Genomic DNA, 23,754 nt, shown 5'->3' with positions numbered 1-23,754 from the left:
AATATATAAAGTAGGAATAAAATTGCAAAAGTCAGATAACATTAATATGCAATTAGTACAAAGAGAATTAACTGTTCCCTCTTTGAACTTTTAGCCGTCTGGAGCTGGACATTTTGGTGATGATCCTGCAAGGCATCCAAGAGTGTGTAAAAGAGTACTCCAGTAATACCACTTCCCGTACTCTTTAATACTTTCGTCGATTGGCTTCCATATGTGTGGATTTTGTGCAGGGTTTAATGCTGCAGATGGTAGTGTGCATACTGGGTGTTTTGACCATGGAATTCTGGGGCTGTTGGGTCTTTTTAAGATACGAGGAATCTATTGCACCAAGCAGTGTTTGGAACTTTTTGTCACTTTGTTTCAACTGAGGCTAGTTGTAGGTATGATGATCTGGATATTCTGGATAGTCAAATATTCATGATGATATATATTCAGTTTGAGGAGACACTGTGGAGCCATCAGTGGAACTAAGTTGCATTTGAGAACTGAAGACAGGGGGCAATTTAGATTTTAGTATGCTGCTCTCATGAGTTCAATGGAGAGCAAGGCATCTTAAATGTTCTTTGTTATGGTGGTTAATTTCCCTCCTTACAGAGGGTTTAACTAGGACTACAGCAGCCATTGTTAGAGGCTAGTTGTACAGCAAGGGGGATGGAAGGTTCTTCGACAGGGAGAACCAGATCATCATTGTCTTGAGTGCAGAGTAGGAGTTCCCCCTCAAAAGTCCCAATATCTTCATTATATTGACATGTCAAAGTCTTTTTTGTCTTGGAAAAAATCTTTACTTATTTCACTTCTGGACCCTATGGAGCTTCAAAGGGGTAATAATTAAAATCAGCTGCTTTGCCACTTCTTGGGTCTTGAACCACCCCACCGACACTTGGAGGAGTAATAATCAAAGAAAGTCTTGGACCCCCAAGCTTTCTATCATAGCTCTTCCTGTTTTACTAACCTGTTTTTGTGGGCTTTTAGAACTCTGTGCTCTTTACCACAGCTAACCAATGCTAAAGTGCTTTCTCTCCCCTCTAAACATGGTAATATTGGCGTACTCCCAATTGGCACATTTAATTTACTTATACGTCCCTTATAAAGTGGTATTACATGTACCCAGGGCCTGTAAATTAAATGCTACTAGAGGGCTTGCAGCACTTATTGTGCCACCCACTTAAGTAGCACTTTAAAACATGTCTGAGGCTTGCCATTGCAGCTTGTTGTGCAGTTTTAACTGACATTTCAGTCTGGCAAAATAAACATTTTTGCCAGGCCTAAGCCTTTCCTTTTAATACATATGATCACCCCTAGGGTAGGCCCTTAACAGCCCATGAGGCAGGCTGTAGTGTATTCAAAAAGATGTACATGTACGTTTTACATGTCCTGGTAGTGAAAAACCCATAAATTTGTTTTTCGCTGCTGGAAGGCCTTCCTCTCCCATAGGGTTACCTTATTACATTTAAGAAGCGATAATGTTTGATTGGGAGCAGGTAGGAATGTCAAGTTTGGGCTATAATGGATTGTAATTTAAAAACCTCTTTAATTGTGAAGCTGGATTTGAAGTCAACATGCGGCATTTTCTTGTCCTAAGCATTGGTGTCTGAAGCCTGTATCCTGATTCACATGACTTGGTGTAGTTGGCAGTTGCCCTTTGTGTATTCCTACCAGAGAGTGAGATAAAGGAGGACTAGTTATTGTCAGGAGTGTCAGGATTGGCCATCCTGCAAGGATGGGAGGAGCGTAGCTGTTCCTAGCTCCAATCATATTTCAAAGGGGCTGCCTCCAGCGCACCCATAAAAACTTGACACCAATCTATTGTCACTCCAGACCCGTTTGAGCCTGGACAGGGACAGGACGGAAATTTCAGAGCCAGATGTGGGCCACATTTAATTTTGCAAAGTACAGGACTGAGTTTATCAGGGCTCTCTACGCTGGTATCACCCATGACTGAACAGCAACACCACTTCATTGTGAGCTTGAAGATATTGATGATAAACAGATGAGGATGACTACATTTGTTATTAGGAAAAATATAACAGTCCAATAGGCCATAGGGGAAACCATCTGGAAAAAACTCGTACTCCGGCTCCTAGATCATCTTAATTTTGTGACTTTTATTGTTCACCCTGACAATGATTGCGGTAGTTGCTTGAGACGGATTCAACCCCCTCAATCAAAGCCCAATTTCTTACAGTCCGATTGGCTTTCATGTTAGTGGTTCCATCCGAGTTCGGACCTCCCTCGGTACCTTCACTTTGAGGGCCCATGAGGCATGAGTATATTCATTGAGGAGAATTCCTGCTAATATTTTCTAGACCCAGTTCTCTAACACATTGATGGTTTTCCTAAGATCCTTAGCAACTAATTTCCCTGTTGGTTAACACATAGTCATCATAACAATGGCAAATCCGAAACACCACCATGATCAGTGCCTCCTAGCAATGAACAAATGGAAATTTGCACACTTTGCCATTAGAAAAACCAAGGCCAGAGTAGGGTGAAAAAAAGGGAAATGAGAAAAACATATGTACTTTCCATATAACTTAGTAGACATGAGTGGCAAACAAGCATGGAAATCTCACAGCAGGAATACATTATTACTATGTGAGAGTTTTAAGGGTAAAATGTAAGACTCACTGTGCTTCAAGGTTGATAAATCTTTGAATTGTCTTGTCTTTCATGTTTTATAGGGTGAGAAAGGCGTAAAAGGAGAAAGCGGAAGCACCGGAGACCCTGTAAGTTAAAGTATCACATCGTTGTTTCTGAGTAGTTGTTGTTAACCATATACTGAAGTCCTTTTTACTGTGTTTTCCTTTTCATATCTCTGTATGGCTGAATCATAGGATCTGTTTACTTTATAGGGTGGATACGCCTATGAAGCTGAACAAGGAGAAGAAGGAGTAATGGGCTTCCCGGGACTGAGGGTAAGTTTCGCATGAGCTCAGCACTCACTATTAACAATAGCACAACGCTTCATATGCCAATATAGGCGTGTCATAAGTCTTTGTGGGGCCTGAGTCAACATCATGATGCAGGACCCACTGGGTGCATCATCCATTGTGGCTAGGTGACATAAGTACCTAATTCAAAAAAATAAAAACAGGCCCTTCAGGCAATGAGAAAACAAGGCAGCTAAGGCATATGGCACCATCCAATGGTATGGTCATGTAAGCTACCTGATTATTAATAATGAAAGCAGCAGTCTTGCTTTAAATTAATGCAATTCAGCCACTGCCCGCCTTTTCAAGGCCTTGGTCCTATACAGTTGCCAACATGCCCATACTAAACACACATTCAGCAAATGTCAGCCTTTTCCCACTTTCAATATATACCTAAAGCAGCAAAAAGAAGAACAAATCCCTTCAGAATTACTCGAAAACACAGAAGATTGTACACTAATTCCTACTGAGGCATCTTTCGGAACCTTAAAGCAGGAACTAAAAGCCTGTAATTTTCTTTGAGAAAGATGACAGCCCTGTATGCCAAACCATACTTTCTTTTGCTTAAAGTAAGCAGCTTAAAGACAAACACAAGGACCCAATTTGAATATACAAGTGAAAGAACTTTTTTGTTTTCAAGGGTATAGCCATAAAAAAATTCCTCCCCCAGTATAAAAATATTTTATTATAGATCGACAAAAATTATTTAAAAAACACTTTCTGTAAGTCATATAAAATGTTTCCTAATGGAAAAGCAACTTCGAAATTAGACATCTTTCCCAGCAATTCTAGTGCCTGGGCATCTGACCCGATACCATAAATTACAAACAAAGGACAAAGAAATGGGTGTTGTAATTTTAGAAACCAAATACAGTCTAAAAAAAATGTTAATTAGAAAAGTTGCATTTCAATGCACACAAGCAAAATAATTGTCTCTACTTGCATAAACCCCTCAATTTGCCACCCAGATTATTACTCTGATCTGTCATCTAAGGATAGCATTCCACTTGTAAGTTTCAGGGAACGACTCAAGGTAGGGAAAACATTCTGGCAAACATAAATACTTTTAACTTTTAACTAAATTATTTTCGATTCCAAATATAGCACGTCTAGAGATGTACTCCTTTCCAGCATTCGTTTTTAGGTAAAATTTACTACCCTCAATTATCGAATCATGAATACAATAAAAACAATTCATAAATGTGTGTAAAGATCTCGAAAATGTGTTCTATAAGTTTTAAATAGGCACTCGGCCAAAAGTCTATCTTTTTGATACAGTTTAATTTTTCAGAAAAAGGGATTTAGGAAAAAGGGGAAGCCCTTTTTTTAGAAATAATATCCTGCGAACTTGCCCCCAATTCTGATTTTAGGCCCTGATTTAATATAATGATCCTGACGATGACTTAATGCACTAGTAGTACAGCGGACAGGATATCTGTCACATTTGTGTTTGACTACTCTTGTGCCAAACTCTAAATCAGGTCCTAAGTGTTTTAATGACTATGTCATACAGATCATAACTAGAAAAATATTTTTAGAACAATTCATCAGGTCCGAAACCATACTCACGCAAAAAACACAAATACATACGTCACAAATATGCCAAAACAGCAAAGCGCTTTGAATCATTCCCCCCTGTTTTTCATTTTGCTTTTGCAAACCGATTTATTATGTCAACATTTTTTCGATCAATTTGGAAATTGTGTAGTGTTTGAATATAATCAATTTACAAAGTCTATTCCTTTTTTTAAATAACCGTCACTTTTCACGGATTCGCAGTATAAGGGGACTTCTTGTGTATTTTGCTGTTTTGGCATATTTGTGACGTATGTATTTGTGGTTTTGCGTGAGTATTGATCGGGTATGAAAGCGATTGTATGCTGATGAATGAATAGTTTTATTGGAACCTGATGAATTGTTCTAAAAATATGTTTCTAGTTATGATCTGTTCTCATGAATATATTAATGTTTTTGTATACAGAAAAGTAAAAAAAAAAAGAAAAAATTAAGCCATGACTATATATTTCTTTTGAATGATGTTAATGATTGCGGTGGTTTAGCAAGAGCAGTCAATGAAAATAGGTGACTTAAAGCACCCTTTAAATTAATATAGGTAGGGTTTGGTGAAACTGTCAGATGACTGTAACTCATCCAGGCGATAGGGGTCTCCCATGGTGTTTTAGAGACAGGTTCTGCTATGGTATTCCCTTCAGTGCTTTGTTTTATTCTTTTCTGTTCTGTGCTGCTGTTTTGTTTTGTTCTTTTAAAACTTTACAGTCAGGCTAGGACATTGGGATCACGTATCCTACATAGCCTGAAAATGTGGTCATCATAGATAGGTTTTTAGAGTATCATGCGAAAACACCCACTAAAAAAAATTAGACTGCAAAAAGAGATAAAAAAACAGCTGCTGCAAAAATATCTACAATACATAAATCTCTCTATATAGTAATATCAACAGGCACCTAAACCAATTGGCTGGATTTAGGAACACCAATGACTCCTACAGATAAAAAAACACAAGAAATTGCCAGTCAACAATGTAGAGACCACACCCGTTCGCAGTTTGTACTCTTTGTGCATCAAAACGTCCAAGATAACGAGCAGTCATTGCCAGCACATTTCCAACTCCCTTATTGCACTTAAGTTCCCCATTCAAGCAGTGGTGCTGGAACAATAGTTAGAGTAGGGGTGCTTTTGTCAATATTACATCCCCAAAGTCATAGGGATTGTGAAAAATCCAAGCATCACACAAAGAAAAAGTGTTGCAAATGAGCCACGCCCATTTAACATTAGACTAGTAAGAGTTTGCTATGGAGCCGGTGGTGCATTTTGGAGCATGCCATCGCAAATATATTAAATTAGCATGGTATAATTTACAGGCAGCATATTTTCCATTATTCACTACATTTTCACAGACATGGAGTTTTACTGATAAACAAAACTATAGCACACAAATGGAAATGTGAGGAAATCGGGGTTCAGCAACTAAGCATCATTTGCACATCTCTAAATAAAGTTTCTTGATTTGTTTTGATCTTATTAAAAATCTTTGCTTCCATCAAACTTCAAAATCACAAAAAGAGTGCTTCATTTGTGCTTTCTTAACTGCTGGTATATCTTAAAATATTCGTACAACACATATACATACGTTTAAATGTTATTGTGTTAGTATAAATTGACATCCTCCAGTCTTTCCTTTCACACATTACCTGTACTCCAGCAAGATTGCCACATAGTTCTCTTTACAAAATCCTTTCACTTTGCAGTCAGAAAAACCACCACCCCCATGTTCAAGGGATGAGGATCAATTTGTCAGAAGACTGAAACTGACATTTGACCTCTAGCTTTGAAAGCAAAGTAAATGTAATGAGATAAAGAAAACATTTCAAGGCATCTTTATTGCTCATTCACCTTCTGAACTCCAGCATGGTTATTTCTGGGGGTGAAGCAGCACCCCCTGCACCCCTACGTCCAGCGCCTATGCATTTGTGCATCCTTTACTCTGTTTCTATGGTCTGTTAACCATGGGCTTCGGTCTCTCAAGACATTACCAATGCAGTTTTATCACAATATGTTGGCACACGAGATCGAGCCACGAACATGGCCACTAACGCTGGGAGTGGGCAGATCTGGGAGGGGGAGAAGTGGCGGGAAGAACAAGTATACTTATTGATGCAACATTTGATCTCTGAGCCAGTGAAGATTGGTTTATTGTTGTATTGTCTTGAATGAAAAGATGTTTTTTTTTAAAACAATGTATTTTTTATCAATTTAGGGACAGCCTGGAAATAATGGTCTTCCGGGGATACCAGGCAACACTGTAAGTAAAAATGTAATATAAGTAAAAACTATAATGTATAGCCATTAAACGCTTGCATTAGACATGTGTCAGCAAAATATTGTCTGTGGTGTCTTAGAGCCTGTGGCACTTATATTATATATGGCATTCATTTCAATTGCCTAACTGGTAGAAACAATGGCTGCAGAATAAGATGTCAAGGTAAGGCAGAACATTCACGTTTTTCTTTAAATTTGGTGCAAAAATATGTTTGGTGAATGTTAATAAACATCCTACAGACATCTTGTAATGCAGTTTTGTTCCATGCTGTATAGTTTGAGTGATGACTTTAAGGTTCACAATATAAATGTGCTCTAATTAGGTCCTTATCTATATCCCTATCCTTGTATTATATAGTTGGGCCTGTGAACGTCTCTACCAGGCAATAGTTGGATTTATTGTGTGATTGGCGTTCACTGCCATGTTTCTTTGCCTATTGCACCAACCACACAGGCAGGTGACTCTGTGCATCTATTACAGGATGAAGAGATATATTTGTGATGTCTGCACCTGCCAGCATTCTATCATTTGTCACCTCCTTGGCCATTGTTATTAGACTCACAAAACCTTTACACTGTTTATGAGACTTAAATAGCTGACGTAGTCAGATCCAGGTGAATACTAGTATTTAGAACACAGACTCCATCTTCTCAAGATTGTTGTCATTTGTCACACTTTCTACACCTGAGGTTAGTGCACTGGCTGATGGGACAACTAAAGGGCTTCAAAGGATTATGTCTTCATCCAACATGTGACAGAACTCTAGTGCAGATCATGACCCTTAGAGCAAAACATTATAATGGGTTGGAAATTGCAATTTTCACCTAGCATGGTACAGATTATGATAGTAACTGAAACTGGAGAAGAATGCCAGAAAATATAGCCCTGATGAAGTGTTTTTGCGAAAAAAGATTCTAAGTTTTTTCGATTACCAACGAACTTTGTATACCAGTCATACAATATTCGTTAAATAAAATCTAAAAACAATTGTAAAATAATCTGATTGAGAAATGTGACTTTACATAGACATCCTTTATAGTGGCTGAATTCTGAGTCCCCCTCCCCCCAACAATTGTATTTGTTCAAGAATTCTTGGAATGGGCATTATGGGGGTGAATAGAGCCCACATTTTGGAACTGGCCCCGGTTGCTTCAGGCATTTTTATTTTTCCTTCATAAAGGTATTGATAGCAGTGTAACCCTGTTTGCCTGGCGACCTGAAAGTTACAAACAAAGGAACAACTATCCAACCACTGCAGCTATTAACTATAACTGCAGGGTAACTCAAGTGACACACTCTGTCATAGAATGCCCCATAAAAATACAGCACTTAAACTACTTGTTTGTGTTGGTAGAAGTATTTATTTTTCTCAGCAAGATTCCATACTTGTGACCAATATGCCCAGATGCAAGTCACATAACTCACAACGCCACAGAACTCAAGCTGCACCTCAATGCAAGCCTAATTAGGTTGAAACCAATCTGGGGTTTGCTTGTGTTCCTGTTCAGACGTAGCATAGCCTGACTGTTTGCGCTGGACTGCTCTTATTGTGCAGAGGTGTGGTCCAGGGCAGCTGACTTTCGGAGCACAGTGTTCACGGTTCGATCCCCGGCTCCGGAGGCAGCTCCAGGCCCGGACTGGCCGTTGCGGGCACCGGGCAATCCCCCGGTGCGCCGCAAGAGTGGGGGCTGGTTTTGGGCCCCTGTGTGCTGTTTTTGTTACAGGGCCCCAGCAAAAAGCTCGGCGCCCCCCCCCCTCCAGGGGAGGGGGTGTGGGGGGGGGGCGGCCGAGCACTTTGCCAGGGCTGGTTTTGGTTCCCAGTCCGGCCCTGGGCAGCTCAGCTCAGCACCATGTGACTCTGGGCAATAGCTCACTTAATTTCCACAACGGCCCCCAGCGCCTTGAGACCCGTAAGGGTGAGTAGTTTGCGCTTTACAAATACCGGATTTATTTTATTTCAAATAACTGATTTATTGGAGTAGACTCAAGACTGATTTGCTTATGCTTGGTCCTGGTCTTCAATGGAGCAGTGAGCCAAAATGCAACTGACTGGAGTAATCACCAATGGCCGAGATTAATTATCTTTTCTTTTTGTTTTTTGTATTCTGTTTTATTGATGTGTATTCTGTACTGCTCACATGCTAATCACAAGTGTTTTTAAGCATCCCTTGCTCACTTGCTGTTTTAAAATTCTGGTTATCTTGAATTTGTGCTTTACTCTGGTCCATGTTTACACATGAATTGCACCGGGGTGTTCAACATAGGTTCAGATATGCCAAAATCAACCCCCAAAACTTTCAAGGTGACCACTGACTAAGTAAAGGAGTTTCATTCATTCTGAATAAATCTGTATTTTATGAAAATCAAGAAACCTAGCAAATCAGTCAAGAGCGGCCCGTGCAGGTAAGAGCGGTAGGGCGAGGTGGGGAGGGAGTCGACAGACGACAACGAGGGAAATTTAAATTTTAAAAAAAGAAAGACACTAACCTTACGCTCGCCGCATCTCCGACTCTGTGATGCGGCGAGTGCTAGGGAAGTAGTTTTCATTTTTTTTAAATTTAATTTTCCCTCATCGTCATCTGCCGACTCCTTTCCATCCATGCCCTACCACTCTTAGCAGCACGGGCTACTCCTGCAAATCAGGCTAGACTAGTCGTAAATTAGACGTAAATACATTAAACAATATCTCTTCTTTTAGTAAAAGTAACTGACCACAGCTCCATACATATTCCCCTATGCTATGCATTAATGTTCAGCTGTGTTGAAGTCACTGTTGAACGTTCACAGGTCTAGAGAAACGTCATCCTTCATTTAACCTTCCCTGGTCATGAACACAATGTATGTAAAAAAGTCTCCTGAAGCCTCGTATAAGTGATTCTTAAGCGGGTTTACTGTATCACAGACAAATGGTACTGCTTCAAAGGAAGCATCAATCTTACCTTGGTGCATGAAAACGATGACCTTGGGATTTGGGAATCTATTTGTGCCTAATATGTATATTTTTGCTTTGTGATTCAGGGCATCCCTGGACTCGACGGCAACCCAGGAGTAAATGGGATGAAAGGGATGAAGGTATGTTGATGTCGAGGTCGGCTCTCATTTGTATTTTATGCACCAGTAGGGTCAACCTTCAATATGTCCTCCAAATGTGTCACATAATAGAAAGTCTCAATGAAGAAAGTTACATTCCTGTATGTTACTTTTTGTGAATGGTTACCTGTAAAGTGCATTCTATACTCACCCCATCCCGTGAAAGGCAATGTGGTCAGTGTGACACTCAATCCCATGTCTACAGCATACAAGCACCCAATCCGCAGAAATGGACGAGGGGTACGGTGACCAATCCCCTCCAGGTCATTGCGAACTGTGTTTTCTGTCCTGTACTTTCCTGTGAAAAACGAATGCATTCTGGGTGTTGGATTTGTGTAGCTTTTCTTTAAATTAACTAGCTTAACACCCCTGGGAACAATGGTTTGTGGGTGAAAAGTTCAGAACTGGAGACAGTGTCCATAAAGACCTGGAGTGAATTGGTCACATTTTTTTTTTATGATTGGTCTCAGTGTTTTTAAGCTACAGCTGCTTCACTTACTGACCCTCTCAAAATTTCTCAATTTGACAAATATTTTATATTTGTAAGGGACTTCCTATTTCCTACAGCCTTGGCTGGCACATTAAGACCCCTCCTTCACTCATGCTGTCATTTGTATCCATATCCCACTCTGTCCCCAAACCTTAAAGACATGTGTCAATGGTGGCTATCTTTTCTGCACAGTGCCAAAAGATGTTCCAGAACAACGAATAGCCTCTCCATAAATCTTAAAATAGAGCAGTCCTTTAAGGGGTTTACGGTGGAGCTAAAAACAATTCTTTTCAGAATTTCTGACTGTCATTCCTTTCCAGTTTAAGTTGCAATGTTCACTGCTTAGCTCCTAGGGATCCCAGAGTATAATACAGTGTGCAAATGTAGCTATTCATCTTCCATTCTTGCACAAGTAAAGGTTCTTCCAGATAACATCATTTTGTACTCTAGTGTCCCACTTTAGATAGATGACAGTCCCCATCTGCAAAGAATGCCTAGTGACCCAATAGGTAGTCATAGAGAGGTCCACAAGAAGAATGAAATTGGATATTTCAAAACTTGGGTCTGGACAACTTGGGTTGTGCTTAACACACATGGCCCGTTGCCTGCCATCATTTCCACTAGTGTCAGGTCTGAGGAAGTGCTAAGGTGGAAAACATGGGCCACATATCCTCCTGAGCAGAGACCAATCGGCAGGAATCCTGGAGTTAATGAAAGGGGAAGACGCACGGAAGAGTTGCATATTCAAGGAGTGCATGGCAGACCTGCGAATCGGACATATAATTCCTGTGACAGAGGCATTGGCGGAAATGGCGGCAGGTAATGTCCCACATTTATAAGGACAGAACCTGGAAAGCCTCTACAAATAAGAAATGTATCACAAATTAGCAGCCGCGGCTGCTCTGTATGGTTGGGAGGGTCACGCTCCCCTCACCTATTTCCCCAAAAGAAGAGTGCGTGTCAGGCTGAGCGAAGGTCAGCCTAACAGACACTCTTCTTGTTCAGGTCAGGCATCCAGGAGCAGTGGCATAATGAAACTTCAGGGGGCCCTCTTGCAAAGAACATGGAGGGGACCCACCATGCTCCGGACTTAGGTGCTCTCAGGCCAGTGGCCTGCCGTGTGGGAGAGGGCCCCCTGGAGCTCACAGGTCCCCCTCGTCGTGGGCTCCATTGGTATGCCACTGGTCGAGTTAGACATGCGATAAATGCGCAGGGGACTGGCGCCCTGAGCTGAACTTTGCCTAAGGATTTCACAGCCCTGTGAGCATGACCTCCTCAGCCTAGCAAAATGTGCACAAGGCCCTCCCCCTTGTGATGAGGGGGAGCATCATTGATTGCCCCAGACCTGAGCGCTTCAGTTTTAAACCCTAAAGTGCCCAGGGCTGAATGTCAATCAGTGGCATCTCAGTATAAAGTGAGGTGGAGGCAGCAGTCTCACTGACCGCATTCCCCCTCTGCGACAAGTTAAGGACCTCCAAGGCTTCCCTGCCTGGGAGCTGCAGCGCAGGTAAGTTTTATGTTTTGGAATCTTTAGTGCGTGAGCGCATGTATGAATGTATTAATTTGGGAGTGAATCAGGAAACAGTAGAACCGCTGCACACCGATTGTAAATAATGAAGGTAAAACGTTGTAAAACAGTTCAAATAGTGAGGGTGCTCAAGAAGGTCACCTCCTGTCCTTTGACGCGCAATAAATAGGTAATGGAATGCCTTACGGATGTAAGGGTAGAAACTTGAGCACTCCTTTAGGCAAAATTAATTGCTGATTGTAAATACGTTATAGAAACCAAACTTTAGTTGAGTAGATATTCATAGTTTTATTCCATAAGTACTGTAGGTCATATTACTTCATATGATCCAAAGTAAATCCAAAGGTTAAACAGCTTAAATTCCAAAGTAGCTGTGAAATCATGTTACATGGAACTTAAAACAATAGCATGATGTCATAAAGATCACCCCAATGCATTTCAAACCGGATGGCTCTTCTTCAGGGGGAATAGGTCGTGCTACCGTAAAAAGGAAATGACAGATTCAACGGCGTTTGTAGTTCCGACTCGCAGAAAGGAGAACTTTCTCCTTTCCGCGAGTCGGAACCACAAGCCCTGGTATCTGCCCCCTTTGTTAAAATAAAAAAGGCTCAAGCACAAGGAAATGTGTACACCAGAGACATCGGTTGCCAGGAAAAGTCCAAATAGTATATTCAAATTCAATTTTTGTTCCTTTTGTTTTCAGGGTGACCGGGGTGAAAGAGGGACTCAAGGCCCACATGCTTATGCCGAACGCCCTAAAACAAGAAAAGGTACCACATTCCTGATAAACCTATTTTGTTTTTTAAAGTATTGCATGATCACTGCACTATATTTGGGAACATGATCTATTCATTTATGGAAAAATGTAAAGGAGTGGTGTGTGATTATTTGATTATTTTTGTAGCAAAGCCTTCGCTTTCTATCAAAGCAACTTTGATAGTATTGTTTCCAGAATATGAATTGTTCATTCAATAATCAGATTTTGCAAAAGAGTGCCGAAGGTTGTCAAAAGTCACTGTACCTAGGGCTGCAAATGTCCTTTTTTTTGTTTTGTCCTCATTTAAAGATAATATGCTCCAAAAATCAAGAAATAGGCTGCAAAAGTCCTTGCACAAGCCCTGAATAGGGTGGGCACTGGTCAAGTCTTGTTTGGACCAAAGTCAATTGCTGAAGACACCAATTGATATTCATATGATGTTTATATTTCCAGTCAGTTCTTGGCTCCTTGAAAGGACACTTGCCATTCCGATTAATGTATCCGACACGAGACAGTTTTAGTAGTTCAATATTCATTTTTCTGAACTCCTATAGCAACATCACAATGGCAGCGTGAACAACACAACAATAGAAATTTCATACACTTAAAAATACAAAACTGGTAGAATTTTAAAACTCAAAAGTTAACAGTATTGTGATTGATTTACATTTGTTTTTAAAGTGAAAGGCCATTGTCGGGTTGTGTGCCTCTGACCAGGCTCAGGTTGAGTCTTGAATACAACGTCCAGAGCCAAAGTCAGAATTTGAGAAGTATGAACTGCCTTTACAACACCTCTCTATAAGCCATCCAACGTGTCTACCATGCTGGGCTACATGGCTCATTGTATTGCTACAGGGGCCATGCAGGTACTTCAGCCACTCTGGGGAAAGAGGCAGTTTGTCAGTTTCACCCCCAACATTCGCTCCTAGCTCCACATTCCCAGGCACAGGAGTGACATTTAATGCTCATAGAGGCAATCTAGTATGCCATGCAATTTTCACCCCAGGCAGCTACTGTCAGACCCCATCCAAGGGGCCACGAGGCAGGCAGAAGTGACTGGGCTTCACCAGTGGAGTCTGAGATTGTTTGCCACTGGTGTCTCGGTGCCTGCACTACTATGGCTCTGCAAACTGTGCCAAGTACAACCCGCTCCGCATGTGACTCTCAGGGTAGTGGGGTGAGCCGTCACAGGCTTTCTTGGAAGATAGTGTGGGGGGCTTGAACATAGCACTCAACAATGAACCAACAGACACAATAACTCGAATCTTCATGCCAATGCTTATCTTTTAAGAACAACAAAGGGGCTTTAACCACACAGCTCTTCTTTCAAGTGTCCTCCTCAGGCTGCTCTCCAGACACAGCTTTTGCTCAGGGAGAGGCTTCTCACAACAGGTATTACTGGAGGGTTGTCCCCTCCAGTAGTGGAGAAGTGTGGCTCAATGGTTAGAGCGGCAGACCCTGATGCAGAGGTCTGGCCCGGGACCAGCGTTCAATTCCCTGCCTCGGCGGGTCTAGGGCTCAAAATTCCACGGACCTGATAATTCTCGCCTCGGTGCCTATTCCAATCATGGAGTCCCACTCTGCAACTCTGGGCAGTAGCTTGCTTAATCTCCACAACAGCCCCCACAATGCTAAGGATGCCTGGCCTCCACCTTGGGGGTGCCCAGGAGTGGACACCTCACAGGGAAAGCCAGGATGGGTTCCACAGCGGTATTCGTACAAGCGCCTTGAGACCCTTGCGGGTGAGTAGTGCGCTATACAAGTATCAATTTACATTTTTCCTGAAGCACCCACAACACAGGCACAATGTGGTGTGAGGTTTCTGCACCTGGCTGCCATGAGTCCAACTGAAGGAGTAAAGAGGGGCATGCCTCATCCTGAAACTTCCCTCTCTCACAGAACAGAAACTGCATTGTTGCACCTCAACTTTACCATCTACCAATGGTAGTGCTTAGGAATATTAAACAGTGGCTCCTTGCTCAAAAAGAAGGCTGAATAGAATTTCTAAAGGAAGCCATGTCTCCATTCTCTCCACATGAGAATCTGGATTTCCTCCCTCTAGCACAGGACTGCAGGCAAGGTACTTCCACTGCCTTAGAGAAAAGTCACCACCCTTTATCTTTTGCTAGGCCAGGCCACGGGCATCCAAAATGTATTCCACTGGCCCCATTACTCAGGCTTACTCATACACAAAGGGTATTAACACACATGTATTACACAACCCACACATGTGCATATATGTGACTTACACACAGGATGCCTGTGCAAGGTTTGGGCATACCCATAATAGCAGAACATTACAAAAGTGTACTCTCAATGCCACAGATAGAAAGGTTTGTATATTATATTATATTATATTAAACCATTTATAAAGCGCTTGGTTACTCAAAGACAGAGTGTCCCCGCGCTGAAAACTGCAAGGAAGCTCAAAGGAAGGAGCACGGTGAGGCAAAGATGGGCCAGGGAAGGGAATATGAACTAAGTGCGAGGGAAAAGAAAAGTTTTAAGTTTTCCCCGGAACCTCATAGCGGAGGGTTCCATTCGTAGCTCCAAGGGGAGCTCGTTCCAGCATTTGGCAGCCAGATAACTGAACGAGCAGCCACCCATCCTGGCTCTGGTGATTTTAGGGATTTTAAAGATCATTGTTCCAGAAGATCTCAAATTCCTGGTGGGGCGATGTATTGTTAAAAGGCGCTGTAGGTATCCCGGACCAGTGCCATGTGCTATTCGGTGGACAAAGCATAAGGATTTGAATTTAATTCGTTCCTTAATGGGAAGCCAATGTAATTTGGACAACGCAGATTTCCCTGAAGCTCTGCGAGGAAGTTTAAGTACAAGGCGCGCAGCGGCATTCTGGGCACACTGGAGTTGGTGGAGTCCTTTTTTGCTCAAACCAAGTAGCAGGGCGTTCCCATAGTCCAGATGGGGAGTTACAAGCGCATGGACAATGGTCTTCCTGGAGTCCATAGGAAGGAGATCTAATACCTTTCGGAGGACTCTCAATACGCTGAAGCACTTAGCCGTGACTTTGTTGACATGAGGCATGTAAGAAAGATTTGAATCAAGTGTGATGCCCACGTTTGGTCATATTACTTAACTTTACAAAAAACACATTATGCTGTGATTGTTGATTTATACACTGTCCATAAACAGGGGCAGAAGCCCTCTGCCTACAATGCTTGGTGCAACCCTCTATGTCCCAGGTCAAGTCCAGGACCTCACATACAGAGATACCTGCCTAGGCCTCTCTGAACTAGATGAGCATGATGCTAGGGCCAAAATGAAAAGTCAGGATAACAGGGCCTGTATTATATAACAGATGCACTGTCCCTTTTAGCGCCATGAGGCACCTTTAAGTAGGTGCACCAGGCACAAACAGGCATAGTGCAGCCTATTCTAGGTAATATGTGTGCTTTATCAAGGGCAGCTGCAAACTTTTGCTGACCCAAGGGAAGCGCATTAGTTAAATAGTGAGGGGCTGTTTGAATCAGCCACTCTGCCTTTCTCTGTGCAGTTGGCACACTTCTGCACTTTGAGGGAGGGCAAAAGTCCTCCTGCAGGCAGGTGCAGAGAGTGTGTGCACCCGCCTGCGGGTGATGTCTGGGCAGTCTATGAGAATCCCTTCAACCACCCCTATTGCAGGGATCTCACTTGGTAGGAGCACTGACTGTGCACCACCCTATTGTGGCATATAGTATTTATTTAATTATTTATTTATTTATTTATTTATGCAATTTATTGAGCGCGCAAATACCCGTGGGTGTATCGGCGCTGTGACAGCTTCTTTGCCTCTGTCCCCATACTAAATAGAGGTTGCAGAGGCAAAGTGTTTCCCCCATTAGTATGGGACCTCACAACCCCATGCTGATGAGAGAACGCCCTTGAAGATAGTGCCAGCACTCTATGGGCACCTGTACTATCTGTATAACAGAAGGTGGCGTACAGGCGTCTGCGTCTTTTTCTGTAATACCACAGTGCCCCTGGGTCACAGAAAATGGGCGCACACACCTGTTCCGCACCTGGGGGACTGTTTTTAACACAGCCCCAGGTATTCATGCGGAGGACATCCCCTTCCCAACAGCAGCAATATGTTTTCTCACCCATGAATCAGTTCTGAGAATACCTGGAAGGCAAAATGAATTTCAAAACTTTACATACAGTTCCTCGTGCCAACTTAGATTGTATCATTGAGGCTTATCATAAGAAAGTAGTTGCTCAGAACGTAAACTAGAATAAATGAAGGAATGTTTTAACCAAACTTATGTACAAAAAATACATGGCATTGAAGAGAAAATACTGAAAAAGTGTCACTTTACTTAGTTGAGGAATTGTTTGGTCAAGCTAAAGGCACCCAAATGTAGGATAAACCAATAGTTTTACCAGCCTTCGGAACTTTGGGTGAATGAGAACACTGTTAAAAGGATTGTACTCACCTGCTCAGTGATATTGGTGATCTATTGGGGTGTTGAGGAACACTTCTTGAGCCTGTTTTGCCACCAGAACCCAAGACATTTATTCAGCATTGGCATATACCGCCCACCACAGCAACAAGATCATCTCTTCATTGGTTTCATTTTTCCAATAGAAACAAAGGATGCTTATGGCTTTTTCTTTCATTGAGGTGCAGCATCTCCTAACCAGGGACCTATTACTACTGTCTGGGGCTGCCTTTAGAAGGCATGCTCTGGAGCTGGAATTCTTTCTTTTCACATTGTAGCTTGTTTCCCTTCCACCCTGCAGATTAATCTGAAGAGATGGACAGTCTGCTTTAAGAGGTTTCCTGTTCAATTTCTTCAAAGATACAGCCTTTTTCCATTTGGACTGAGATCTCCCAGTAGTTTGTTGAAGTGTGCCTTGGGACCAGCTCATACCAGATATAGGGACATCCAAACTCCTTCCAGTCCATGCTCTGAGAAGTGGGATTGGCAGTATGAGAGCCTTTTGTCAGATTGTCACAGGAGCAGCACCTCAGTGGCTGCTTGGTCTTCAGAAGGGTCACTAAAAATTACCAATCTAGGAGAGCCATCAAGAAAAGACTCATGTGGTGCTGACTTACGTGCAAGACACATCTTAGCCACGACCCCACTAAATCACTGCAAGCTACAGATGCAATTACTTTTGCTGAGGTGAAGCCTAGGAGGAGGAAGTAGGGGTGCAGGGGGTGCTGCAGAAATAACCATGGTGGAGTTCAGAAGGTGAATGAACAAGTCATCTTTCATCTTTGTCTTCTTCTTATCACGTTTGCTGAGATTTGGGGACAGAAGCCTATTATCACTCCATGTCTTCTCTCAAATTGCTGCTTATTCATTAGACATGGAGATTGGTGCTTGCTTTTCATTTTCTAACTACAAAGTGAGAGGACTTTCTAAAGCAAACTATGTGATAATCTTGTCGGTGATTGTAGGATGTTATTTTTTCAATGCAACTACATGTAAATACCTGTACATTAACTGTACACATATTTCATAATATCTCAGCTGTAAAGAAAGCACAAATGAAGCACTTTTTCGTAGTTCGGAAGTGTGACGGAAACAAACATTTTAATGAGATCAAAACAAAATCAAGATACTTTAATTAGTGAAGGGCAAAAATTCATTATTCACTGAAACCAGATTTCCACACATTGTTTTTTGTGTGCAATATAGCTTTCGGGAGCGGCTCGTGCAGGTAAAGAGTGTTGGGGTGGGGGACGGGGCGGGGGGAGACGACAGACGACAACGAGGTAAAGTTAAATAAAAGAAAGAAAACCACTTACCTTGCGCTCGCCGCAACGCCGACTCGCTGATACCTGCACAAGCTGCTCCTGATGGCTAGCTGACACATAGCCTACATCGGCCCCCTCTGGAATACCTTGCCTTCTATCATCCGCAAAGAAACAAACTACACCCACTTTCGCAAAAAACTCTTAAGACCTGGCTCTTTGACCAATAATTCCTGCTCACTGTCCTTGTTTTTGCTCTCTGTCCGCTATGGATCGGGAAACCTTTTTTAGGTAGTTGAGCGCCTTACAAATCCTAAATAATATTAATAATAATAACTTTACCAGTAAAACTGCTTGTCTGTGGACATTTGGTCACAATTTCAATGAAAAATGTGCTGTCTGTAAAAAACAGGGCACTACCAAACATGCTTAGGTGATATATTTGTGACAGTGTGTTCCTAAATGCACCACCAGCTACATAGCACACCCGTACCACTCTCCTGCTGAATGGGCGTGGCTGCATTTACTACACTTGTTCTTTGTTAGATTTTTCACAGTCCCTCTGACGTAGGTGACGTAACATTGATGGCAGCACGCTTATTCCCCACTCTGATAATTATTCCAGCACCACTGAGGTGAAGCGCATACCTCGCTGTCACACAACCCCGGCGGGACATATATGTCTCACTGTAGCATTGAAAAGACACACTCTCTCGGTGGATTTCTATGCCATGGTATATGGGTGGTATTTCATGCAAGAATAAAATAATAGGGAGTGCAGCACCACTAGCTAACATCAGCCATAAAAAGAGTCGCACCCGGAGAATTTCTGATGATAGAAAGCGGGCGTACGGGCGCTTTCTCCCCCTACTATACTTTCACACTAGTTCAACTTGCTGAGGAGCTTCACAACAATTTTGAGACTTGCACTTGTCATCTGAAAGCACTGTAAACATTGAGTTCACACTAGAGCAACTTTATAATTAGCTGACACATAGAACTCCCAAAAAGATTCCAATATATCTCAAGACACACAAATACATATGGCAGCATACTCGTAACTCTTCCCCTTCACTTCTCCCATCCCATTTCACTATAGGTAAGTGTCAGCGCCCAGTTGATAGCATGCAGCATTAAGTAGGGTCATGTCTCCCCTAGGCTATGTATCCTGGGAATCTTTCCCTGGCTGGCTAAATATAGTGTGTCGTCCAGGATCATTGATCTGGCTCTGGTGTTGGCCAAGCGGCGGATAACGATGCAGTGGAGAGAATCTACTGGCCCAAGGGTAGAGCGCTTTAAGGCTGACCTGCTTCGGTGGGCGGGCTGGGTCCGTGTGTATTGTAAGGGAGGCGCAGCAGGATAGGAGGCCTATGGATTTTGCTCGGGCTTGGGAGGCGTTGACAGATGAATTGAGGGCAAGAGTGGACAGGGAAGGGGCTAGTGAATCTGATTAGTTGCCCTAAGCTTCAGCCTGAGGGTGACTTACAGGTTCAAGAGGCTTCTGGGAAATGGCATTTGGACATGGCAGACCAAGCCGGTGCACGCAGTGAGTTGTGTGAAGTTGAGTAATGTTCCACATGGTGCCCCCGCTCGATTAAGCAGATTGTTGCCTCAGTCCACACATCCCGAAGCAGCACATGGAAAGGCGAGTGAGGGAAGTGGGTTCTGCAGGGTTCGGGCAGAGGACAGGAGGGGAGTGTTTGCTTGTTCTACAAGACCAAGGGGCTTTCCTCTAATTTCAAAGATGTCTTCCAAGCTTCCCTGCTTATTTGGCTAGGACTCTGAGTACGCAACTCGTGAGGAGGGTTGTTGTCTTTATTGAGGGAGTTGTACTGTACCACTGTTGATACACTGTGGGGTGGCATAGACTCCCTCAATGTGAGATAAAATGTACTCTCCTTTGTATATTGGATGAAGATTCCCAATGTTTCAATACTGTTTGTTTGCAAAACAAAAAGTAGGGTCATGTCAATTCCACTTTTATCTTAAATAAAATGACATAAAAGTGCACAGGAAGAAGTGATGTAGGTCTCTGCTGTTCCCTGTGGCAACACTAGTGCTGCTCATTATACTACTGTTTGTAGGAGTCATTAAAACCCGTTTCTTGCTTCGAACGTTCAGCGCCAGTGCTGAACGTTCGAAGAAACGGGTGCGGCCGCGTCGGCCGTTGGACGTGCGCAGCACCAGGGAGGTAGCTCGCGCGACGTCCAACAGCCGACGGCAGCAGCGAACGGGTTAAGGCAGCATAAGTAAACAGGGATTTAAAAGCCCTTTTTTACTTTCTGTATCTTCTATTCTTTGGACTTCTGATGAGATAAGGGTAGAATACGCAGCCCGTCCTGTCATGTGATGTCATTTGTGTGCCCTAGTCATTTCAGTGTACCAAACTGAATGTGTAGCAAACTGCAGTGGGCCATTTAGTACTCACAGAAAGATCTCAAATTTAAAAAGCCTTTGCATCCGAAAACAAATTATTCTACACTAATTCATGTCACACAGTGCAACTACGGAGTCCCCTCACAGCAGTTTAATAATATGTTGCATATAACCACTCTATGAGAAAACACACTGATGCAAGATGTCACTTACAGCTAACCCAGTGGAAAATGTATGCACCCTAAGAAGTTGAGCAAGAAGTTCGACTTTGTCAGGGTCAAAGTTAGGCATCATGTTTTGATCAGTGCCTCCTTAGGGTCATACAACAATGTGACAACCGAAAGGGTAAAGTATATTAACTGGATGTTTGACCTAAAATCTTTTCGCACATTTCAGACTTTTCTTTTCTTTCCCCATAAACATCCTTTGGGGCATCCCAAATTAAGTTGTTCATACACACACACACACGCACACACACACATACATATATATATATATATATATATATATATATATATATATATAACACACCACTCCTTCAAAGAAGAAGAAGAGACCAACAAACGGGGAGACTTGGAGGCATTTATTGTCCGTAGTTCACTACAAGGCAAATGCATTTCGGCTGTTCAACAGCCTTCTTCAGTGCCAGAGGTGTTCGTAGTCAGCATTTTCATGGATTCAAATATCCCCTTCTGACCTGTAGCTCGTCACTTGCCCCGCCCTCAGGTGAGTATTCATGCGGCTCCATTTGTTAAGCCTGCAAATCCCAGAGTGCATTATTCAGGCTCTGTGAAAGTTCTTTGCGAGGGGGGGTTTGTTGACGCCACATTTAAATGACCCTCTAAAAATGTTCGTAGCCACAGACAGTCCATGCCCCCTTTCGTCCCCTAAACCACATCACCCTTAGTCACAACGGGATCCTCTTCGGCGGGGACTCGGTGGAAATCCGCCTTGCCCGACGTGCAGCTGATTAACTGCAACACCGCCCCAAATTGTCTCCCAGGACCAAGGGGGACTACGGCAGTTCCAGTACCCTGGAGAAAAATGCAAATCCGCCGCAACGGTGAGCCAGCAGTTCCGTAGTCAGCTTTGCGATGTGGGGGTCTCCAAAGCGTGAGGCTGGCAACCACGCGCAATATAACACACCACTCCTTCAAAGAAGAAGAAGAGACCAACAAACGGGGAGACTTGGAGGCATTTATTGTCCGTAGTTCACTACAAGGCAAATGCATTTCGGCTGTTCAACAGCCTTCTTCAGTGCCAGAGGTGTTCGTAGTCAGCATTTTCATGGATTCAAATATCCCCTTCTGACCTGTAGCTCGTCACTTGCCCCGCCCTCAGGTGAGTATTCATGCGGCTCCATTTGTTAAGCCTGCAAATCCCAGAGTGCATTATTCAGGCTCTGTGAAAGTTCTTTGCGAGGGGGGGTTTGTTGACGCCACATTTAATTGACCCTCTAAAAATGTTCGTAGCCACAGACAGTCCATGCCCCCTTTCGTCCCCTAAACCACATCACCCTTAGTCACAACGGGATCCTCTTCGGCGGGGACTCGGTGGAAATCCGCCTTGCCCGACGTGCAGCTGATTAACTGCAACACCGCCCCAAATTGTCTCCCAGGACCAAGGGGGACTACGGCAGTTCCAGTACCCTGGAGAAAAATGCAAATCCGCCGCAACGGTGAGCCAGCAGTTCCGTAGTCAGCTTTGCGATGTGGGGGTCTCCAAAGCGTGAGGCTGGCAACCACGCGCAATATAACACACCACTCCTTCAAAGAAGAAGAAGAGACCAACAAACGGGGAGACTTGGAGGCATTTATTGTCCGTAGTTCACTACAAGGCAAATGCATTTCGGCTGTTCAACAGCCTTCTTTGCCCGAGGTGTTCGTAGTCAGCATTTTCATGGATTCAAATATCCCCTTCTGACCTGTAGCTCGTCACTTGCCCCGCCCTCAGGTGAGTATTCATGCGGCTCCATTTGTTAAGCCTGCAAATCCCAGAGTGCATTATTCAGGCTCTGTGAAAGTTCTTTGCGAGGGGGGGTTTGTTGACGCCACATTTAATTGACCCTCTAAAAATGTTCGTAGCCACAGACAGTCCATGCCCCCTTTCGTCCCCTAAACCACATCACCCTTAGTCACAACGGGATCCTCTTCGGCGGGGACTCGGTGGAAATCCGCCTTGCCCGACGTGCAGCTGATTAACTGCAACACCGCCCCAAATTGTCTCCCAGGACCAAGGGGGACTACGGCAGTTCCAGTACCCTGGAGAAAAATGCAAATCCGCCGCAACGGTGAGCCAGCAGTTCCGTAGTCAGCTTTGCGATGTGGGGGTCTCCAAAGCGTGAGGCTGGCAACCACGCGCAATATAACACACCACTCCTTCAAAGAAGAAGAAGAGACCAACAAACGGGGAGACTTGGAGGCATTTATTGTCCGTAGTTCACTACAAGGCAAATGCATTTCGGCTGTTCAACAGCCATCTTCAGTGCCAGAGGTGTTCGTAGTCAGCATTTTCATGGATTCAAATACATATATATGCAAAAAAGAAGGAGAGAACTCTGGGTAGTTCCCAAGTTTAGGTGGAAGGCAGCTCCTGTATAGAGCACCCTCAACACCAGCGACACTCTAAATTTGCTCACCTCAAATATGCTGTCAGTACACGGGGGGGCGCTAGAGGGCGCACACGCGGAATGGCTGCTTGACACTGCAGCTCCCGCACCTTGGCCATAGATCCTGACTTATCCTTGACCACGGATGACCGGCATCGCCCCTGATTCAACCACCTGACACACAACACTGCCCTTCACACTCGTCCCGGAGCTCGTCTCTATCCTGTCACCGGAGGCGGAGATCTCGCCGAGTGAAGTTGGCCCGGCGAGGGCCCGAGTTGCTGCTGGACACGGTGGCCGGCTGCGGGGCTCTACGAGAGGTCGGTGCTCGACACGCGGCTCTAGGCCATGCCTACCCCGGAGCTCGCGGTCGCCGTGCACACCCCATATTGCCCTAGGATAGCTGCATGACCTGGGGGTCTGCTGCTTGGCC

At 43.6% G+C, this 23,754-nt stretch overlaps 1 protein-coding gene across 1 annotated transcript in view; it reads left to right on the top strand.

Annotated features, from left to right (window-relative positions):
- Positions 1-23,754, top strand: part of COL4A2 (collagen type IV alpha 2 chain) — a 732,177-nt gene that overhangs the window by 401,721 nt on the left and 306,702 nt on the right. Inside the window, exons 14-18 of the mRNA XM_078657554.1 lie at positions 2,682-2,726; positions 2,853-2,915; positions 6,709-6,753; positions 9,790-9,843; positions 12,583-12,649. Of these exons, the coding sequence (XP_078513680.1) occupies positions 2,682-2,726; positions 2,853-2,915; positions 6,709-6,753; positions 9,790-9,843; positions 12,583-12,649 (274 nt within the window). The remainder of the gene's footprint in view (positions 1-2,681; positions 2,727-2,852; positions 2,916-6,708; positions 6,754-9,789; positions 9,844-12,582; positions 12,650-23,754) is intronic.

This window comes from Lissotriton helveticus, chromosome 8 (assembly GCF_964261635.1).
Source record: "Lissotriton helveticus chromosome 8, aLisHel1.1, whole genome shotgun sequence".
Lineage (NCBI taxonomy): Eukaryota > Metazoa > Chordata > Amphibia > Caudata > Salamandridae > Lissotriton > Lissotriton helveticus.
Note: the sequence above shows the minus strand (reverse complement) of the source record. Positions and strands in the feature narration are given on the sequence as shown.